The sequence below is a fragment of the Trachurus japonicus genome, chromosome 5, assembly GCF_045865225.1.
Source record: "Trachurus japonicus isolate A0001 chromosome 5, Traja_1.0".
Lineage (NCBI taxonomy): Eukaryota > Metazoa > Chordata > Actinopteri > Carangiformes > Carangidae > Trachurus > Trachurus japonicus.
The window spans coordinates 7,390,862-7,404,647 of NC_140911.1; the positions used below are offsets into that span (position 1 = coordinate 7,390,862).

The 13,786-nt window shown below is 39.8% G+C and overlaps 2 protein-coding genes across 3 annotated transcripts in view; both read right to left on the reverse strand.

The window, feature by feature from the left end:
* cpne5b (copine Vb) overlaps positions 1-13,786 on the reverse strand; it is a 157,158-nt gene that overhangs the window by 88,891 nt on the left and 54,481 nt on the right. The window lies entirely within an intron of this gene.
* Positions 1,581-8,487, reverse strand: LOC146986980 (uncharacterized). Of its 2 annotated transcripts, none has more exons than XM_085775900.1 (4): positions 8,436-8,487; positions 2,615-2,770; positions 2,030-2,122; positions 1,581-1,920 (listed from the first exon to the last, which is right to left on the reverse strand). In XM_085775900.1, exons 1-4 carry the CDS (start codon positions 8,439-8,441, stop codon positions 1,594-1,596), a joined length of 582 nt encoding a protein of 193 aa, XP_085632026.1. In that variant the 5' UTR covers positions 8,442-8,487; the 3' UTR covers positions 1,581-1,593. The 2 variants fall into 2 exon arrangements, with proteins under 2 accessions (XP_085632026.1, XP_085632025.1); XM_085775899.1 differs by lacking the exon at positions 8,436-8,487 and adding an exon at positions 3,038-4,100.

The window sequence follows — 13,786 nt, forward strand, 5'->3', positions numbered from 1 at the left end:
TTGATGTTACTAGCAAAAGTAAGTTGATGTTACTAGCAAAAGTAAGTTGATATTACTAGCAAAAGTAATGTTGTACATACAAAGACTACTCTTGTTTGATCTATGTGATAAAATGATGCAAAAAGTTGCCTTACTTTTTTAAAGTAGATAAAACATGATATATTTTTGTTATGGTGATCTACTTAAATTAAGCATGAAGCATCAATCATATGTGTTGGTCAATCTGCCCAATATAATAATTGACATTTTGGCCTCATGATGCTAGGAAAAAAATTACATAAGAACAAAATTAAGAGGGTGAATTCCCTTTAAATCATAAGTACACTCAGCAAATGTGTGAGAGTTCCACTAGAGGAAAGGTCAAAGGGTCACCACAATCAAGAGGTCATAAGTCACCAAAATTGACATGTTTTATTGCTGACAAATTCTCACAAACAAGCAAACTCATGTCAATATATACTGCCAATGAACTGGGCAATAAATGAGTTTACTGTATAGAGCTGCAACTATTAGTTGTTTAATTTCTAAGTTTCCTATTACTCAATTTAAGGATTTTTAATTGTCAATTAATCTTTGAGTCATAAAAAAAAAAATCCAAATTCAGCTTCTCACATGAGAATATATTAATATTGGTCGGGATAAAACAAGACATTCTAAGTTGCATCTTGGGCTTCCGGAAACAGTGATAACACATTTTTCACCATTACCCACATTCCATAGATCAAAGTATTCATTGGAAAAAAAAACAAGACAGATTGTACAATAATGACAATTACTGTTAGTTGCAGCCCTAATACTGTATACTCTGGAAAAATGTCCACATTATTCAAACAACATCTGGTATTAATTATCAAACTTAACAAAGGGGCTTGTTTACCTTGTTTAACAATAGTTACAGTGTTGCAACATTTTAGTGTATTCATGACATGGAACATAGTATATACCAAAGACACTTTGATAAGAAAATAAGACCATAAACTCCATTATACTGACAACATTGGAAACACTTAAGATGCTAGCGCCAGATGCGCCATAAGACAATGCCAATGACCCAACACATAACTCATGGGATTCACATCCTATTACATAATGGTTCTTCAAATGAACTTTGGCAATGTCCTCCAAAACAAACATTAATTCTGTCTACCCTGAGGAAGCACTTTCAGGGATGAAACCCCACCGACAGCCTGACCTTAAAGGTTTGAACATCCTAAGCAAATGACAGTTACATTCAAAATCTGACCAATACATTGATAATGCAGAAAACACAGTACCTCACAAAATATAAAACTGTACAGAGTTTTCTGTGTAGATCTGCCTCCGTTAGCAGTACCTGAAAAGCTGCTTGAAAAATACACCTAAGGTCACTTACAATGACTCCCTTGAGCTGAACTGAATTCTATCAGCCATTTAAAGTGCAGACATCTGACAAACATCTGACCCGAGTTTACACAAAACAAATTTAAGCAGCATACACACAAGCTTAAAAATGTAACCCGAGGAAGTGCTTTTGGAAAACCTGTGAAAGTGCAATGTATAACCAACAACTGTAAACCTTGACAAGAGGGAGCTTCAGCAATGTCTGTATGGCTTTTAGGCATGTAAACTGACCTTCAGATCGTGGACCTTGGGGGACACCTTTTGGTTGACATCCTCCAGCTCTAGAAAGATCTTCTGAAAAACCTCAAAGGTGTATTTCAGTTTGTTAGGGTACCTTAGTTCCAAGGCGTAGATGAGGCCCATCAGGTAGGTACAAGCATGTGCAACATCAGGGATACCAAAAAGGACCTCTGCTCCCTCGATGGCTATTCCAGCCTGCTTCTGGAGATCTCCATCTCTGGCTTTGCTGACCACAAAGATGTTGAGGACTTGTGTAGTAAGGGCCTCTTGTACAGTCACAACATCATCATCATCAAAAACCTGTAAAATACACCAGAAAAAATAAAACCCTCTTGTATATTAATGTGAAGGATGCATACAGTATAGCTCTCTTGGTGCTCTTTCTTTCTTTTGAAACAGTTTTCTTTACCTTGTAGTCCTTGATTAGCTCCTCCGTCTTTTCACCAAGGTAGAGAATGAGGCCTCTGATCACAGCTTCTCTTCTGGACTCAATGCTGTTGTCCTACAAAAACAGAAATGAGATCATGTTAAGCACAGACATCAGACTGCTACTACATATAACTAACTGTTTAACTGTTGTACACAGGGTTCAAAATTTTCAATTGATTCAAAGATTTCAAAACAAAAAGGGCACTCAGGCCAGTTAGGTGTCTATCGCTCCCGTTCGGAAATGTGGAGCCTTATTCTGGGAGTGTGCCCCCCTTCTAAAATCCAAGAAAACAGAAAAGCCAACCGTGATGATGTAGCGACCACCCGCACTGCTGAGAACTTTAAAAAAAAAAAAAAAAAATCTGACTCATTCCTTCATTCCACACAAAATTATGGTAATATTGCTATGGTGTTGAAAATGCTGTTAAGTGTATTATAGTAATGAACAAATTGAAATATATACAAAAAGGCTATTTATAATTTTTGGCCAGTAAAAAATCTTTCTGACCAGTAGATTTGAGCGAAAAAGTTAAATTTGAACCCTGGTTGTACAGTAAGTACATGCCTCATTTAACATGTCAAGGGTCTCATCAAGTTTCTTCCCAACAGCGCCTCCCTTCCTCCTGTAGAGGCTCAACAGTCTGGGTGTGTATTGGTCCAACTTCCCCAGGAATGTGGACTGTAGTGGCTTCAGTGTGATCCTACGGAATTCCTCTTCGATCTGCAAAAGAGGTCATAAGAGAGATAGAGAAATATCATGAAATACAGGGAAAAAAAGAATTACAGAAACACAGAAACAGATCAGAGGTAGGAAATTGACCCTAAGGCTACACTGAAAGCAACATTTAAGTGGTCATGCGTTTTGCAAGGAATGTTACACCAGAACAAGGCTGTAACTACCGCTGAGGTATTTTTTTTTCCAACCTAAATGATTGAATAAAATGAAAATAAAAATAAGAAGACGACACAATTCAAATGTACAACATACCTGGGAAAGCTCAAACATGGCAGGCCATCGGGCTTTGAAGTCAATCACAGCGGGTTTATTGAGGATTACATCATTTCGACGTAATGAAAAGGTTTTCACCATCTTTTCATTGATGATTTTGGTGTTGTCTCTCTTCTTGTACTCATAGAGAAGCTCTACTCTCTCCTTTTCAAGGGTTTCATCAGTTTCACCTTGAGGATGTGGTGGGAGATAGTTTACCTCGGATTTCTTTGCTTTTTTCAAGCTTTTAGTTGGTGGTCCATCTGCAGCTGATTTTCTCTTCCGACAGTTTACATTTAGTTCTGGTAATCCAAGGTGTTTCACCTTTGCTCTGAAATTGCCAACCTTGTATTTCAGGCTGTTCTGCCAACCATATATACCATTGGATGACACTGGGTCCCTCAAACAGGGGTGTTTCATGACCAGGGCCTCAGCAACCTGCTCCCTTTGTGCTCGTGAAGGATAGGCAGTGTAGACAAAGATGCTGTCTGCTAGTTTGTCTAGAATGTTGGGTTTTACTGAGGGGTTGCTGAGTAGGGTTCCATCCTTTCTGTAAGCTTCATTTGCAGCTTGTAGAATGAGCTCTGTGTCAAAGGAGAAGGTAGGTATCTCAAACTGAGCTGGCCAAGATGAAGAACGAAGAGAGGAGGCGCTCTCTGGAGAAGACTGAACTATGGTCTCTGGAGAAGACAGAAGTATGGTATCACTGGATGGATGGGAAGAACTGGAACGGACATCTTCTGATGACTCAGCGCAACTGCTATCAAAGCTCTCCTGGAGTCCTTTGGCATTCAAAGAATCTTCAAATGTTAGTGTGATCACTGGTGCAGTAAGAACCACCTTGATGGTGTCTTTGTCTTTTACTTCATTTGTTTCCAGGAGAGTGAAAAATTGACCATCAAATTCTTGGTCCTGGAACTGCAAACTAAAATCTTGTTCAATTGCAAATGTGTCCTGTACAATATGCTTCAATTCCTCCACGGTCGCCGGGATTCCGCAGGGCAAGGAAAGCTTGCGAATTTCCTCCTGTAGTATGACTCGAAGTCGGGCAGACATGTTGATTATTCTATAGGGGATGAGAGGAGACAGAAAAAAGGTTCTGTTGAATTTAGGCATACAAAAAATAAAATTACATCTTATTACAAAGGGATAAGTAAAACCCTATATCTCAACCCTCCTATTATGTTAGTTTCTCAGGAACAACAATGATGTTCGTGGGTTAGGGTTGGGGGGGGGTGGGGGGATAGGGAGAGGGTGTGTGTATCTGTGTGTGTGATAGAGAGATAGAGATAGTTAGAGAGGTAGATGGATAGCGAGACAGATAAGCTACCCCAAGGCTTTGTAACGCCCTGCCTGACCACCTGAGGGCCCCCCAGACCACAGACTGTTTTAAAACCTAAAAACATTCCTTTTTAAAAAAGCGTATCCCTGATGTCCTGGTTTTTTAGAATGTCCTTGTGATTTTTTGCTAATTTAACTTTATTTATTTATTTTTCTATTTTATTTTTTCTATTTTATTTCTAATTTTTTGTAAGCGCTTTGAGACTTGTTCTTCAGTTGAAAAGTGCTCTATAAATACAATTTATTATTATTATTATTATATTATTATAAATTGAGAGAGATAGAGGTAGGTAGAGAGAGAGACAGAGACAGACGGACAGACATATAGATGGACAGATAGATATTTGATTTGAAAATGATTTAAAATACTAACTAATGACAGTGGGTTGAATAGTTAGAAACAATTGAAAACATGTCAATATATACTGTATTTAATTACCTAATCTTGGATGGGAATGTGACGCTTCAAGGTGACAAATCGCCTTTGCTCAAAAGCATATGCTGCAAGAGGGTAGGAGTCTGTTAATTCCTGTTGCTCAAGGATTGTCACTTGTCTTGTGGATTCCAATTCAAATGCCCTAAGGTGCTCCCAGTACCAGGAATGAAGACACTTGACAGCAAATGCAAGCTGACCACGCATAACAAGGATTAGATTTAGTTCAACAAAGTCTGGAAGCCCTCCAGTTGATCCGTAGGGCAAGATCATTCCCACTGAGTAACAGGTGCCATAGCAAGTCACAGTATTGGTCACCTTAACACACGTCTCTCCAGGAAATTTTCTTAGCACTGCTTCCTGTATGTTTTCCTTGAGGACATCCACAGGCACTGTGGACAGATTTGAGACACTGAGGGCAGGTTTCAGTATGTCTGTGCCATGAAAATGGTAAGCCAGCATGAACTGATGTTTAACAGCCAGAGATAGTAAAATGTTCCGAAAACAGCTGGTATGTCGAACGACTCGCTTAAAGAAGCTGTGCTTAGCTTCGAAGCGCATCGTCCACAGAGCTGCTAGCGGTCCAAAGGCCTTGATGAGCTGGGGATAATGCTCTAGAAAATGGTGCTTTGGCAGAAGTTTTGCCTCTGGAAAAACCTGAAGGTATCTATGCCTGTGCTCTGCTATTTTAATGTCAAGGTGTCTAATTGTTTCATCTGTGTGGACTGGAGAAACAACTAGTTCAACGATGTCTTTCAGATCCATTAGGAGATGCCATGCTGGTTCGCTCTCTGGCACTTTGAAACCAATGATGAGAGGAAGCAGGCGCAACAGGCTCCAGTTTTCATGAGCGTTTCCTCCCACACTCCTTCGGGTGGCAAAGTTCAGCGGGACAGGCTGTGGGCTGTCAGTTTTGTCAGTCCACTTGTAGGGGAACTGTCTGATGAGGTCATTGACTTGAAATAAAGTGAAGTATTTTTTCTTAATCAGATCATTAAGGCACAGAGCCAACTCCAGAGGCACTATTCCCTCTAACAGGTCATGGAGCAAGTCTGGTGGATATCCTGACAAAACATGAAAATGTTGTAATTTATTAGTTAAGGGACACTGCCTTTTCACACCGAAGCAATGAGTGAGAGTGGGATTTTCTGAAGCTGTTTGAACATGAAGAGAATGTTCCTGCCTTGTTCTTGCTCGGAAGGATCCAGCTCTTACTTCTTTCTTCTGAAACTCGGAGAGCGCTCCCAAACAAAACCGGCAGACATGAGATCCAGAAAAACTTTCCACAAAGCCACCAATGGAATGGGCACCTAAATTGTCAGCTACTACACTAACTATTGTGCCTTTAATTTTTTTTCCAAGCGCAGGAATAAAGAGCCCTTCTTCTTCCAACTGGACAAGATCTTTTAAAAGTGGCTCAAGCACTGCCTCATAACCGTACTTCTTCACATCTGTAGCCTTGCAAAGCACAGCTAAATAAATTGACTTCAGTGTAGCACGAAACTGTGGTGGAATATTTGCCAATACCCAATACACTGCAGTAATTTTATGTTTTTTGCGGGATGTTCCCAGGGGATTGCACACCTCGAAATCGTCAATGTAGAGAAGTAGAGGAAGAGTTATGTTTTCAGTGGCTAAAAATGGATTTTCTTTAAAATGTGCTCCATCATGAAATGACTCATATCTGCCCTCGTGAGAAGTGTATGAAGAGTTGAAAGCTTTCTCCTGTATGTCACTCAGGCTTAATATCTGTGACAAAGACTGAAGAATGGGAACATATTGCAAGGTTCGACCTTCCTTCTTGTCAAGAATGTACTCAACAGGCTCAACTACATGAAATGTCTTCTTAAAGAACTCCCGTCTTTTGAAAGTTGTAGCTAGAGGACCATCAGATCTTAAAGCTGTGCTAATGGGGTTTGACTCACTCAACTGTTTGACTAAATCAGAGACTACTAAGTCATCAAGCACACAGTTATGTTTCCTTAAACATGAGTTTACACTTTTTCTTATGGCAGGACCTGACACCACAGAAGATAAAACCTGGAGCTCAGCTACTACTTCAGTAATGCACTTGCTTGGCACATTGTAAATGCTCTCTAATTTCAATAAAAGGTGGCCCAACTTCAGTTCAATTTCTTCTTCTTTCAATTCTTCAGGTTCATATTCTCCTGAACAGTCATGTGCTCTTGAACACTCGTACGCCTCAGAGCAATGTGCTTCAGCAATATCATCTGTACTATTTGACCGATCTATATACTTGTGTACAATTTGGGCTCGGAAGTCATTTGAAGAATGTGCTGAGTGTTTTCGGGATCTGTGTGATGCAAAGGTTCCAAACACATTTGTAGAAAAATCACATTCTCTGAAGACACAGTGCACAGTTTGATTTTTCCTAAGATGAACTGCAAGATGTTGGAAAAAATCCTTCTCAGTTGAGAAACTAGAACTGCAAAGTTCACAACTGAAACAAATCACTTCTGGTGTTGACTTGTTAGTTGGATGTTTCCTTGACAAATGTGATTTGAGGGTATTCCATGTTTTGAAGGAGCAGGGGCAATCAGCATGTAAACAGGGAAGAAATTCGCTGTGGTCGTGCCTTAACCTGTAGTGCCTCAAAAGTTCATTTGTTTCAGGGGCAGCATAGGTACAGATCTTGCAAATCCATCCCATAAAGAAAAAAAGCCAGAGTTTAGATCCAAGTACTTTCAGGCTTGGATGGAACGGGGTGGTCTCTTTGGAGGAGGTCAGGATAGGAGTCACCTGGAAGATTCAGTGAGACGCCAATTTAGGGACCCAGCTTCTGTTTAGTAGCAAAATCTCCCCGTCTGTTCCCAAAAGTAAAAAAGAAAAAGAAAAAAAGTATTTTTCACGACATCTTTGCGCTCATCTTAAAAGAAAACTGCACTCTGTCTTTAGAGTGTGTGTGTGTGTGTGTGTGTGTGTGTGTGTGTGTGTGTGTGTGTGTGTGTGTGTGTGTGTGTGTGTGTGTGTGTGTGTGTGTGTGTGTGTGTGAAAAGGTGATTTTTACACAAATGTATGGAACCTTTGCATCACACAAATCAGGCAACACGTTCTTAAGAGCGACTTTCTGGCACAAATTACACATGACCATATGAACATCGGTCAAATATTACAGATGATATTGTTCTGATGCATATGAGAGTTCAGGACCATATGACTGTACAGGAGGGCAGAGGCTAAGAAATTGAAGAATTCAAAGAAACGGAATTTAGGCCACCTTTAACCTGGTGATCAGGTAAGTTTATCTTTTATTCTGACAGCCTGCATCAAGATAATATACTGTTAATTTTTCCCACAGGTAAACAGGTAAGTTTATCTTTTGCTACATTTTGGACTGGGCTGTCACAACAATTTTCTCAGTGAAAGGCCAACTGAATCTCTGCCCCCAATATGATAATTCTCTTTTTTTCGGACCTCCTAGCATGTCCGCTGTGTATAATGTCTTTTTATTGTTGTTGTTGTTTTTTTTCTTGTATTCTATGGATATTGTAATTGACTATGTGCTAAATAAATCAAAATCAAATCAAAATAATCCATAAACTACTTGAAATAATCTAACATTTGCCCACTTTCCCCACAACAATTGCAACTGTCTGTACATACCTTCATCCAGCGTGCTTGACACGATAATCACCTGGTAAGGATACAATGACATAGTTAGTAACCTACCACTAAAGAAACAAAATCAAAATAAATAATTCATCTTTTAAATTACAGAACATTTGCAAACACTTGCAAACACGTATCTACTACAATCCTTCTTGTGCATGCAAAAAAATGCATTTTTTTTTATAAAGCTGAAAACAGTAAGCCGACACAAGAAGGATTGTAGTTTAGTTTAATCAATTTATTGAACATGAAAACAAAACATTGTAAATCATCTATTTAACTCAGAAAGTAGGAACATTTTCTCAACCCATTAATAAACACTTCATCTTTGGAAAAACATTGTTTTCACTGGGCAGGAAGACTCTGAAAAATTGTCATCTCAAAAGTAACTAAAGCTGTACTATGGTAAAAGTACAAGTACAAGAAAGCTAAGACCTTAGAGATTACTACAGAACTGTCAGAATTAAGACCATGTGTTACTGTCTTAGAGTAAATTCATCACAGTAGAAAATGTAATCTTTTTTAAAAATCTGAATCTACGAATTAGTAAAGTAACACCCAATGGGTAACTGTGCAAAGTAGATGCTAAAAAAAGTGAACCTAGGCAGTTTTACAGATGTTTTAACACAGATATGTCCAGGGGGAATTTGACCCTTTTCAGGTACCAGACTGGAAAACGAATTATATTACTGTAAGGTTAATATATTAATTGTTATTTTGTAGCCTGTATTCCTATGTGTCGTAATCATCAGCTGGTTCCGCTTGCCTGTGATTGGTTCAGTGTGTGTGGTAGTGGTGGTTGTTGGTGGTTGTCAGGGTGATGGAACCGGTCAGTAAAGTGGAGTGTAAACATAAAGTCCGTCTCCGTTTCTCCGTTCCTGTTTATCAAGATTTATACCTCCACAACGAACCCTCATTCTACATTACATTTCAGACGAGCTAGCTAACTAGCAGTGTTTTTCGAGCTTGAATGTATTCTTTGTGTTTCGTTTGGGTGGCATTGCTTGGTACAGGTATTTAGCTGAGTTTCTCCCCGTCATTTTGGTAACTTATGCTCCATGTTATGGCTAGTGAAGGGGGCTCGGCGCTGTCTATCACCTGCGGCTGTGCTCGCTGCGTTTCAGCGGCTAACAAGCAGAGCTAACTGCCTACAGCCACCGCTGCGACCAAAAACCTCCACAAATTAACTCAAAAGCGCGGCCACCCACACGCAGACACACACGGGTGTTTATTTACGGCCGACTTGCATCTTAAACCCCTAGCTAATGGCTAACCCAGCACAGGTGTGTTCTATATGCTGCCGATAACACGGCACCCGGCGCCGTCTACATCCCTGCTTACTTCAAATTACAGCTTACGGTTATTTTACTTATACATTTCTAAAATAATATAAAACCTGAAGGACTTTAGTGTTTAACCAACTATATCACCAACATTAACTTTATTCTTACCGTAAACTTCAGTCTCCACGTTCTGGAACTTCTCCCCTCAGCAGTCCTGAGACATGTGGTCTGCTACCCAGAATGCACCACACGGGGCGCAGTCGGAGCAGCGTAAATATAACGAACAAATTGTATGTTGTGTGGGTCTGCATAACAAGATTTGTTGAGCCACTTAGATAAAGCTTGTTAAGAAAAAAAATCAAAATGACTTGTATTTTGAACGAATGTAGACTAATTCACAACTTGATATATTCATGTTAACAGACTAACTTTGTTTTTTTTGTTAATATCACTTACTTAATTATGTTACAATTACATACTCCCAGATTTACTTTTTTCAGTGCACACACACACACAAACACACACACACTTTGAATTAGTTTCATTAACATGAGAGGAAATGGAAAAGTCACGTGCTGCATCACATAATGAACACAAATCCCACTAAATTGAATAGGGTACACTCTTTTATAATTAGACAATGCTGCCTGGGACAGGATTAGAGGTTTGATAAAAATGTCACTGTGGACATTTGACTTGTCACAGCAGGACAAACACAGGTGCAACTAATGACATGAATAGCGAGACTCGCTTCCCTTCATGTTGCTCCACTGCAGCAGTGTGCACCATGCAGGGCTCTGAAGCTGGAACAATGTAATTAACGGTCTGAGTCAAACTTTGGCCTGAGGCTCAGTTCTCGCCAAAAGGAAGATTTACACTCTAAAGGTGTAACACAAAACTTAAAAACTATGACTATAAAGCATTTGGAATATATAATTGGGCAGCGTCTGCAGAGTCAAATTAAGGGCAGCTCAGTATATATAAATATATATCAGCTAACAAGCTCTCTGTGTGGAGTTAATGGCTGCTCGACTCGACACAACACCTACTGAGTTAATGAGAAGTGAGGTGATATTACCGGGGAAACGATGCCACTCAGACATTGGGCCTCATTCACGAACCGTTCTTAAGAACAAATTTGTTCTTAAGTCCTACTTACGAAGTTTTTACGAAGATTGTGGCATTCATGAATGTTTTCTTATCCAGAATTTGTTCTTAACTAAGAACAAAATCTACGAACAGTCAGGAGTATACTTACGCACTTTTAGGTGCTGAGACTTCTGCAAAAATAACCGATTATAGCGTTTTCTTTTGTTCTGCAGTTGTATGATATTATATGATTTGAATAAGAATTATTTTCTTATCTTTTATGATGTTTTTAATAATCATATATATTAATAATAATAATTGGCAAATCATTGCAGTCTCTTAAAAAACATTATAGACACTTAATTCATATCAGTTGTTTTTTTTCTCTTTTTTTTTGGGGGGGGGGCATACAGCTGCCGATATGATTTTTTTTTTCCTAATTGCGGGCTGCAACAGTGCACTTACTGTAAGTGTTCACACTACACACAACTGTTTTTTTTTTCATATGTGATAATATGATGATATTTATGATGGCACACATGAGAGTGTGGTCTCTCTGATAACAACCCTAAGAGCTGCATCCACTACTGACGCTACTAAATATAAATATAAAAATATAAACTAAATATAAGCCTTTTGTTTGTTTCTTTGTTTCATTCCTGCCGCAGTAGCGCCACTTCACTACTTAAGTTCTTTTTACGTTTGGAGTCTGGTGCTCCCTCCCAGATTTTCATTTGAGCGTTTCAACTTCTCACTTCACCTTCTCTGCTCAGTGCCTGTGGGTGCTGTGTGCACACTAGGGCTGCCACGTTTAGTCGACTAGTCACGACTACGTCGACTATTAAAATCGTCGACAACTAATTTAATAGTCGATGCGTCGTTGTTTTGTTTTTTTTACTTTGTTTTTCTCTCAAAACTGCTGCAGCACCGTCCACACACGCACCCGCCGCCACAGCCGCGCATCACACACACGTGCACTCACTCACTCAAGGCGAGTAGCTACACATAGGTGTTCTCTCTCTTTTCTCTCTCTACCTGTCTTGTCCCTCATCAAGCGGCACCGGTGTAGCCCCCCTCCCTCCCCCGCCGCCGCCGCCGCCACCGCCACTGCCGCCACCGCCACTGCCGCCACTGCTCCTCTCCCTCTCTCTCTCTCTCTCTCTCTCTCTCTCTCTCTCTCTCTCTCTCTCTCTCTCCCTCCTGTCATTTTAAATGAGAAGCGGTACCAGGAGCGGTACCGCCGGTCCATCGTTTTAGGTCACGGACTGAAAAACAGCCGTTCGTCATTTAAAAATAAAACCGCGGACTTTGAGACTCGGTGTTGGAGAACTAGAACGTTACCGCGTCTGGTCACAGCGTCCTGGTCACGTAATGAGCGCTCATCTTACTGTAACGAGGAAGTCTTCTCTACCGGTGTAAATCTACGTCAATATTTTCCGGTAGCTTCTCATCACAGTCTGCACCTTGCAGAGTTTGAGCTGCACCTCAGTTTCACTTGTTTTCATTTGACAGTTTCACACAGAACTTTCTGTTGAGTCTTTCCATGTTTCTCCTTCTGTGACAGTAAAAAGGCACATTTACATTTTTTCAGACAAGACGATTGTCTTATAAACTATTCAATTTTTTGTTAACAGAACGACTAGCCTATTATTTACACTGAGCACAAGTTATATTTGAATATAGGCCTACCAAAACTTTATTATTGTGAATAATTCCTTAGTTTCAGGTGTCTACCTCATTTTATTTAAATGTAGCTGTTTAATGCCAGAGACAAATGAAGGAAAGAAAAACCTATAAAACCTTTAAGTATTTATTTGTTGTTTAGGCCAGTGCCTTATCTTTATTTTACTGAGCTGTTTGCACTTTATGCTACAGTTAAAGCTGCATATTTCATTAAAAGTTTAATGAACTATCATCTTAATTGTCTTTATTTTTAGTTAGCATATACCTTAAACACTTCAAGCTGAAAGCTAATGATGGTATATAAGAGCAGCTGCATGCTGGTGCGATAAGCTGTATGTTTTACATTCAATTTACGTATGATCCGATTAGTCGACTAATCGAAAAAAATAGTCGGTGACTAGTCGACTATCAAAATAATCGTTTGTGGCAGCCCTAGTGCACACGGCCCTGCAGTCTCATGCCCTTTTATGGGCATTGATGGGGCTGTTACCTATGCTAATCCTATGTTAATTAGACTCACCTGGCACACGCCCTCAACTTACGAGGAGATGGCATTCATCAAGTAGGAACACAGCTGCGAACATTTCTGAGGCTTACGAACGCGTTGATGAATCTGACGTAGGGTTTTCTTAAGGAACTTCTTAAGAACAACTTAAGAAAGAATCTAAGAAGGTTCTTAAGAAGATATTGGTGAATGAGGCCCATTGTTTACAGGCCACATGCCAAACAGCTGGCTGGACTTTTAACCACTTACGAAGAAAAGTAAGTAGAACCTCACATTTTCAGGATTGTAGTTTGTCAAAAAAAAAAAAAAGTCCTGTGCACACCGAAACAGTTTTTAACAGGTGCGTAGTTGGGGCAAACAATAAAGTCGAAAAAGGAGAATATCTGCACACTGTCTTCTTCAGGTAGAAGGTCTACGATACCTGAAGAAGCTCCATGACTGAAACATTGTAATCTAATAAACTGACTCTTATTGCAAGTTCAGACAGTAACCCTAACCCTATTGTAGTTTAAAATCAACGTGGATCTTCACTACTGTTACCCCCTTTTTCCACCAACACCACGCCAGAGCCTGAGTTAGCACCGCTAAACCGTTTTTCAATGTTTTTCAATGTTTTTCAATGTTTTTCATTTTCCTGTCCCTAAAAACTGGTTCCAGACAAGCACCAACTCCTCACTGGTCTAGAGCCAAGAACAAATTACATCAGGGACTGAGGGCGGGGTTAGCCAACCAACAGGACCACCGCAAAGATACACATACTGTATATTATTATCATACGTAGGTTA